Source organism: Sinocyclocheilus anshuiensis, unplaced genomic scaffold, assembly GCF_001515605.1.
Source record: "Sinocyclocheilus anshuiensis isolate Anshui unplaced genomic scaffold, SAMN03320099.WGS_v1.1 scaffold1744, whole genome shotgun sequence".
Lineage (NCBI taxonomy): Eukaryota > Metazoa > Chordata > Actinopteri > Cypriniformes > Cyprinidae > Sinocyclocheilus > Sinocyclocheilus anshuiensis.
This window is the reverse complement of record NW_015555974.1, coordinates 871,908-881,065: the sequence shown is the minus strand read 5'-3', so window position 1 is coordinate 881,065 and position 9,158 is coordinate 871,908. Positions and strand designations below refer to the sequence as shown.

The 9,158-nt window shown below is 35.9% G+C and overlaps 1 protein-coding gene across 1 annotated transcript in view; it reads left to right on the top strand.

Annotated features, from left to right (window-relative positions):
* The window catches only part of LOC107676057 (tubulin alpha chain-like), a 13,664-nt gene that overhangs the window by 2,664 nt on the left and 1,842 nt on the right, over positions 1–9,158 (top strand). Inside the window, exon 2 of the mRNA XM_016470579.1 lies at positions 8,241–8,463. Coding sequence (XP_016326065.1) covers positions 8,241–8,463 — 223 coding nt within the window. The remainder of the gene's footprint in view (positions 1–8,240; positions 8,464–9,158) is intronic.

The following is a 9,158-nucleotide window of genomic DNA, read 5'->3' as shown; positions in this document are numbered from 1 at the left end:
TGTGTTTCCTCCTCTTGAGATCGCCACTGCTTTTATGAAGAGGTTGCCAGGTTTTCACAACAAAACCCGCCCAATCGTGTTTCGAGGGGTCCCCGTTAAAAATCGCGTTCCAGGGATAAAATAGGCGTTTTGGCGGGGTTCCCCTGATAAAATTCGCATTCCAGGGGCTAAATATCACGTTAATGGGGTCGTTTTTCAACCCGCGGACATGAAAAACAACCCGCGGCAACAGTGTTAAAGCAGCCCAATTCCGCGGGAAAACCGCGGACTTGGCAACACTGGAAGAGGATAGCTTTCTGATAGCGCATCAAGAACCGGGTTGACCGGGTACTCGGTACCACCGGTACTTAAGAAAACCTGGTACCGTAACGTTTTCATTTTTTTAGTACCGACTTGGTACCGAAATACCGGGTCTTTTGAAAACACTAGAACAGACTCAAGCCACCACCGCACTGCCGTCTATTGGACTACAGAAAGATACTAACTTTTCAGTCTGCTACGGTACTGAGTGTACTGACAAACTGTGCTGACACCGTGTCCGCGCCGCAACGGGACGCGACAAAGCAACTGTTGAAAATCATTTGAACTTTGTGTCAGCACGTCATAAATGGAACGAGGCATCAGTTTACTGCATCCAGTGTAGACAACATCACTGATTATAATGGGTTCTTCTATTCTACACCGGATGCAAGCGAGAAAATCTATTGTATTTTGTTGCGCGATGTGATGTGACCGATGTGATAAGCATGAGTTCTGGGCCGCGGCGCGGCCGGTATAAACACCAGCATTGACTGAGTGGCCGTGATCAGCTCTGGTGGCCGTAACACGGGCTTTAATGTGCCGCAGATGCGTGCAGTGATGCGCAGATCAGTTCTAGTCTCTAACGTCACTGAATCTGCTGTTAAAAATGAGCCATCCATTCATCATATCATCATGCGAAACTAAGAATTAGAATCATTGTAATGTGACGATCAAATATAGGTGCGGGTGGGTGGCGGGCGGATAATTTGAAGCAGCGGACTCTGGTGAAGATTGAGCTCATCCGCGCATCTCTACACTACAGTGACCTGGGTCACCAGTAGCAAAGAATGGAGTGCTCTGCTGGACAAACTAAGTAATTACACCATTCAGAAGCATTTCATGTGCGTTATATGTTCTGTAAAAAAAAAATTCATATCAGCGGCATATTCGCCGATACCGATATATCGGCGACAGGCTCATATCAGCTGATAATATCGGCTAAACGATATATCGGTCGGGCTCAGTTTTAATGTGCAGGATTCATTTGTGCAGTTTATTCTAAAGAAAAAAATATTTTCTTTGTAATATTTCATCAAAATGAAATAGCTTACTCCACCCTCTTTTTTCGGAAAATTTTCTTTTTCCGTTGACAACACCTTGGACAAGTCAGCTATTATGTTAACAAACAGCCAAGCAGCTATTTGGGTGTTGTTTTAGCAAACTCCTATTCAGATCTGACTCTATTCTAGTCAATCCAATCAATCCCCAACGAATTAAACCATTCATTTTCAATGTCAGTATCAAATGCATCACATTACAAGAGTAAAATGTGTTGCAAATAAGTTTCATGACATTCTTTGTCACTAGCACAACCTAATGCAATTGCAAAAATAAATATAGCTGCAAGCAGCGATGGCGGGCCCAAGCCATCAGTGCAAACGCCACCCCGGTGGCATCAGGAGAACGGTCCACAGTGGGCACATACATTTACAGAAACCCTCTGGCAGGTTGGTTTTAAGGGATACAGCAATGAAAGGGTTAATCGGGATACGGCAATTAAAGGGTTAATCCAAACCATCAAGACTGTGACACACACACACACACACACACACACACACACACACACTTTACAATAAGGTTTCAGTTATTAACCTTAACTATATTAATTAACATGAACAATAATTATATAGCATTTATTAATGTTAGTTAATATTAAGTTAAAATCTAAAACATTATTAAAATTTAAAGTTTTATCTGTTAACATTAGTTAATGCACTGTGAATTAACAAACATTTTGATTAACATCAGCAAACATTAATAAATGTTGTAAAAATATTTTGTATGTTGTTAGTTCATGTTAATGCATTTACTAATGTTAACAAATGAGATATTATTGTAAAGTGTTACCAAAACCTTTAATGATTTATAAGCATTTTTTTAACGATTTTATTGATCTATAAGCATTTGTGAAATATTTTTGCCTGCATTACAGTTTAGTCTTCATCTGTGAGCTGAACTGTTTTACTGTTACATCCATGAGATGATGTAAATTCAGATGAATGTCATGTCACAGGATGTCATAGGTCAGTATCAAATGAGTTTAAATTATTATTTGCAGCACAAAAATTAATAAGTCCACGTGTATGTATCTTTAGATATTTTTATGTTGTAATTAACATAATTTAATATAATTAGGTTAATAATTATGTTGTCAGTGCCCTACAAATGAACTGGTTCTAGGATTTTTTTTTTGTCCCTAAAACTGACAGAAAAGGATAAGGCCTAAGAGATTTCTTAAGCTGATATGCAGGCAAAATCACACAGATGTAAATGAAGACCTTTAAACCATGAATATTTTAAATAGAATCTCTCTCTCTCTCTATCACCCCCCCACACACACGCATAGAGGTAGAATGACATCAGATGTCTGATAGTTTTTTAATTTTCTGTTATCCATAGAGTTTTGTAAATTCATGAAACTAACCATATTTTCTCAGAATGACTTGTTCTCTGTATGTAAAAATTTTTGAAGTGTTTGGAAGCTGCACTTTAAAGATATAATAAAATTACTGCTATCTTTTTTTACTGTTACTTTAATAAATTGCCACGGCAACACCTTTCAAGATATCCAATATATGTTCGCAATTTAGTATATTCAGTGTCTTGGCATCATGTAGACAAAGTTTGGTGTGAATTAATTACTTGATTCTTGTGGACGGAGTATGCAAAATTCCACAGCCATATTTTTCCAAAAAATCCACATTCAAATCAAAATAGCCGACTTGCTGTTGGTCTTCGCTAATGACTGTAAATTAGAAAGTTATCCGGCTTGATGAGAACAGTTTTTGTCCCAGGTCTGGTGACTGTAATTAAAACTAACGCCCCAAGTTTTGTTAAAAGGTGGCTCTATAGAGCGCCTCTTCCACGCCCTTTTATGAGCTTTTGCCAGTGCCTATCTATCATTAATACTGATATGTGTTGAGAGTTTTATGAAACTAAGCATGTTATCTGCCTCAATGAGCTTTTGCCAGTGCCTATCTATCATTAATACTGATATGTGTTGAGTTTCATGAAATTCTAAGCATGTTATCTGCCTCAAAATCACTGGAAAAGAATATTCAAGTTTGACACGTTGCCATGGCAACAGTATTTTAGATATCAATTATCCCTTTCACAGTTTTACATCGCCATGTTTTAACATTATTCTGTTGAAGTTTGAAGCAAATCAAGTAAAAAATAAGGTGCTGAATTTAAAGCATTTTGAAAATGACACGCTTCCTGCTGCCAGTTGGTGGCGCTATAACTTTTACTCCTAATAGTCACATTTTTGTGATGGGCATCATACAACGAACAAACCACTGAAGTTTGATCAAAATCAGACAATGTATGTGGATGTTATTAGACACTTCCTGTTTCTCATTTCTCACCATAACTTCATCAAAGTTCGCCTCGCCACGGGCAAACCGTTCGAGATATCAAAAATCCCTTCACAATTTAGCATCCCCAATGTCTTGAGATCATGTTCACTGAGTTTGGTGGTAATCTATTTGAAATCCTCAGAGGAGTATATCAAATTCCAGAGCATGCGCTTTTTACACAGCCCTGAATAGCCAACTTCCTGTTGGGCAGAGCCTATGACATGGAGTGCAAAAGTTGTTCGGCTCAATGAGATCTATGTGTACTGAGTTTCATATGAATACGTGCGAGCTTGGTGCCAACCAGAATAATTGGAGTGGAAGGGCAGTGGTGCCTCACCTCTGGGTACCACTAGAGGGAGCAGAGGAGCAGATCAAAACAGCTAATTCGCATCTGTTTATCAGTACATCTTTAGACTCTGTGGTATTTTTCTTTGCCTGTCTGTTGTCAAATACACAGGCTATAAAGCTGTTCAAAGCTGATCTCTTCATGCAGTTGAGCTGTTACTGCTTGCTCCTTTCCCAAGTATGTGTGAGCTATACATCTACCCTGCGTCTCAATGTTCATACTATCCATCCTAAATAGTATGTGAAATTTAGAATAAGTGTGTCCCAAAGCATGGTATGTTGAAAAGAGTATGCCAAAAGTCCCCCGGTGGTCTAATATTTCAGGTCGATGTTTGAAGTGTGGATCTGTGCACACCCTAATAATAGCTAAAATTACCCACAATCCATTGCACTTTGGCGAAGGATTAGGTCCAGAACTACAAACATGAATAAAACGCGTTAGGAAAAACTACAAACGTGGCGGATGCGTGCAATCGACGGTTAGGTAGAGAGGTTTACAGAAAGGGGTTTGAGTTACTAATAATCAACGTTTAACCTGGTAAAAAAATATTTATTTTTTGTTATCCGTGTTATATTTCATCTGCAACAGCAATGTGAACTTTTATAAACATCCATTTGGTCGTTAACTTTTAAATGCATTATTATGCAGAAAATATGAATAGAGTACTTCGCATGAAAGACCCACGACTGGCAGATCAACGAGCTACTTCTTTTCTCTCTAGTACGGTAGGAAGTTAAATGAAATGCAATATGGAGGATGTTAACTGTGACAAGATGATTGACAGGCCAGTTTACAGTGACAGGGTGTGTGTAACAAGTGCAACCGAGCGGTCCTTTAAAGATGCAGTTGTGTGACGTGATAGTATGTCCCAAAGCTTGCCTACTCTTCTACTACACACTCAAAAGTGTGTACTTTTTCTTCATCGAAAGAGTACATACTTTAAGGGCGTAGTATAAGTAGGGACATTGAGACGCAGCACAAGTTTTCTGACTGTGTTCCAGGGGTGCCGTTGAGCCCCTGTGCCACGCCCAGGTCCCAGCCTCTGCAGCGTCCTAATGGCCGCTGATTCAAATGGGTGTGCCAATTTTCAAGAGTTTGAGCATGTTAAGGCCCCCAAAAACCTTGACAAATAATAAGACGTAGTAATAATAATAATAATAATAATAATAATAATAATCCTAAGGAAAACAATAGCCCCTTTGGGCTTGGGCCCTAATGATTGTCTCCAAACAGGTTTCCCAAACATATTTATGGCATATTTCATTCTCAAAAAAGTTATGTTTTTCTGTGGCAATACATTTCACTTTCAGTATATATTGAGAGAATAAGAAATTTATGAGACCGCAGAATTTGCGCAAGTAAAAAAATGCTGGAGGACAAGATATCAACTCACTGTGGGGTCAAAAGATGAGCAAAAAAGTGTTCATGGGTTGGTGGTGGAGGGTTTGGTGGGGAAAGAAGAGTCAGTGGGGAAACATGACTTGTAACAACCCATAAATAACTTCTAACCTGGCTGCCATGCCCAAACTAGGCAGTCCCATGTGCCTGCGTAATGTACCATCCCCCTCCCCGCTGACTCACCAATAGGCAGAAAGGGACAAGAGGGGTAAAAATAGTGCCTATCCCCAGGAGAATGAATTCAGAGGAAGAGTCATGCCTACAGAGAAGCAAAGTCTAGATATTTCTTCTCAGGCTGATGTAGGCCACCTCTCTGGTGCGCAGACACAGATTTAGGGGCTGAATCATTACAGAGCACTTTTATTGCAACCATGTGACTCTTATTTTTGCATTGGTGTCTTCAATGCTTTGATTGCATAATGGCAATACCTACTACATCTTTGCATTTGGCTGACACTTTTATCCAAAGTCATTTGCATTTTATCAGTCCATGTCTCTGGGAATCAAACCCATGAGTAGAACTACAGAATCACTACCTTCACATACAGCATACGGGAAATATTTGATTTTGGAACTATGGAATACTTGATTATGACTGACCAATCGCTATATTCTGTTATCAAATCTTATGAATGACAACCAATGCTTCATATATCACTACACTCTTTTTTTTATTTTTATTTTTTCTCACATAATAAAATCTTATTTGAATTACTGATAATATTATTAATATTTCTAATCCATTTATTTATTATTTGATATATTAATCGGGGTTCTGATTTTTTTAATTATAGCTTCTTGAGTTGTACATTATCCATCACTAAGGTATTTATGTGGTACTTGTCTAACATGGTATTCCTGTGTTTTTGGACATTTTACCACAGTAATGTTTTATATGGTATTTTACCATGTTTTGGGATATTTTAATTATATCATGTTTTGGTGATTGGTACTTTGTAAGTGTATTTAATATTGTATTTAGTTAGTTAGTTATTACACTTTCATGCAAAATTCTGGGGTCTTATGTTTTTGAGTTTCTTAGACTGCATTTATTTGATAAAAAAAAACAGTAATATTGTTAAATGTTATTACAATATAAAATAACTGTTTTGTATTTTAATATATTTTCAAATGTCATTTATTCCTGTGATGCAAAGCTGAATTTTTAGCATCATTACTCCAGTCTTCAGTGTCACATGATCCTTCAGAGATCATTCTATTCGAATTTGATGCTCAAGAAAAAATTATTCTTATTATTAATGTTGAAAACAGTTGTCCTATATATATTTAGGCAAACCGTAATACATTTTATGCAGTATTCTTTGATGAATGAACAGCACTTTGCAATAGAAATATTTTGTAATATTTTAAATGTCATTAATGTCACTTTTGATCAATTTAATGCATCCTTGCTGAATCAGTGTTAATTTCTTTCAAAAAAATAAATCCATAAAATATAAAAATTCTTACATACCTGATCATTTTGAATGGTAGTTTATATACACGTCTAATTTTAAATTAAAATGTATTAGTGTTGTTCATTTAAAAAAAAAAAAAAAAGAATTTTACATTCTCATCTCATTCGTTTGCTTTTGCTCTCCACTGATTTTCATCACTCTTTCAACCCCCTTTTAGGACACAAGCTGTAAGTTCCACATTAGGGTGTAGCTCGCTCTGTCGTCTGATATAAACCTGTTGGGGCTGTTGTCGACACCTCATGCTTTTTCATTGCTTCAGACTTGCAAGGGAGTAGTGTGTGAGGAGCAAGTAAAATAGTGTTTGTGTAAGGTTTTTTTGTTGTGTATGTGTGAAGAGAAAATACTGATGACTATGAGGGTTAGTAGGTCTGTCTGCAGTATGTGGCAACTGTCACATCATAGGAAACTCCCTTTCCAAACAAACAGGGATGTTTAACATGCCATAATATAAATTCAAGGCTGGTTTGGACTTTGTTATCTGAGGGTTGTCATCTAGATAAGTACAAACCCTAAAAATCTAGAAAAGTTTGGGGGCTTTGAGTGATCCAGTCAACACCTTTTTCCTGTCAGCTGTAGATAGATGTCAGTCATTCGTGACTGACATTGTGTAATAGACCAACCGCTGACTATATAAAGATTTTTTTTTTTGCTTCTGCCCCCTGGTGGCAAAACTAAGGTTTGATTTAGAGATATTGTTAAATGCAATCAATATATTGTTTTATTTCATTTATTTGTATATTTATTTTTGCCATTTTTGTATCTTTAGACATGGAACAGGAAAGACAGGAAATTTAATGTGCATTAAGAAAGTAAATACGGTTGAATTTGATTTCATACTGATTTTAACCACCAAATGTTCTATAAAGTTTCTCTTAAAGTTATGAACAAATGTTCTTCAGTAACTTTAATAGGATGTTTGTTCTGGTCTTTAATAATGTTCTCAGTGTTAACACAAAAATTATTTATCCATTGCTCATGGAATTTTTTAGTTTTTTAGTTTGACATTTCAGCTAACATTTTTTAAATGTTACTATTTGTTTCGAAATGTTTAGAGAACATTTAAAAGTAAAATTCCGTAATGTCTGCAAAATGATAAAATGGAATGTTCCCCTAACATATGCATAACCAAGAAAAAACGTTTTTAAAACGTTTAAAAAAAACTGGACGTTTTGAATATCCAAAGAATATTCTGAAATAACATTTTCATAACTTAAAGGGAATGTTAGCAGAACATTCATAGAACATATTTTTTGTTAGCTGGGTAATTATATTTAGGAGTAACATACAGAAATTACTAACATGTTATGCATGCAATGCCATGCAACATTCAGTTAATAATAATCTGTTTCCTCTCCACAGCGTGAGTGTATCTCTGTCCACGTTGGCCAGGCTGGTGTCCAGATGGGTAACACCTGCTGGGAGCTGTACTGTCTGGAACACGGTATCCAGCCCGACGGCCAGATGCCCAGCCACAAACCAGTGGGTGGCCATGATGACTCCTTCACCACCTTCTTCAGTGATACTGGAGCTGGCAAATATGTACCCCGTGCCATCTTTGTAGACCTTGAGCCAACAGTCATCGGTAAATATAAATGTGTTTAATTTAAGGCCATGTATTTGTCATTTTAACATGTAATCAGTAAAATCATTGCAGCCATAGGCCGCACATTGAATTTATAATAGAAAGACGGCACACTGTTATAATGCTTACAGAACATTTATAACAATAATTAACACTGAATGTAAATTTTTAAATTGTTTACATAATTAATTATTATTTATTATTTTATTATAATTAATTGTTTTCATGATTAAATCAAATCATTAGAATATTATAATATATTATAATAATCACATTACCATGAGAAAATCTTGTTTGTATTACTGAGAATGACATGTTACTAATATTTAGGGATCAGAATCAGTATTACTATTTTGAATTAGCTTTTATTTTTATATTTTCATTTTAATTTTGGTTTAAGTTATAGTCATTTTGCAAGCTCATATTTTATTTGAATAAAGGTCAGTGATATTGATATTTTATTATAATACATTTTTAATTATTGAATTAAATTTAAAGTACCTGGTATGTATTACTGGGAAATTATACTAAAATGTTTATTTTTTCAGTGGGACAAAGGTCAGGATCAGTGTCATTTTTAATATTACTTTTTATATCATTATAATATTTATTATTTTGAATTAGCTTTTATTTTAATTGTAATGTTAGTTTAAGTTTTTGTGTTTTTATCAGTTTTTAAATATTTCTTAACATAT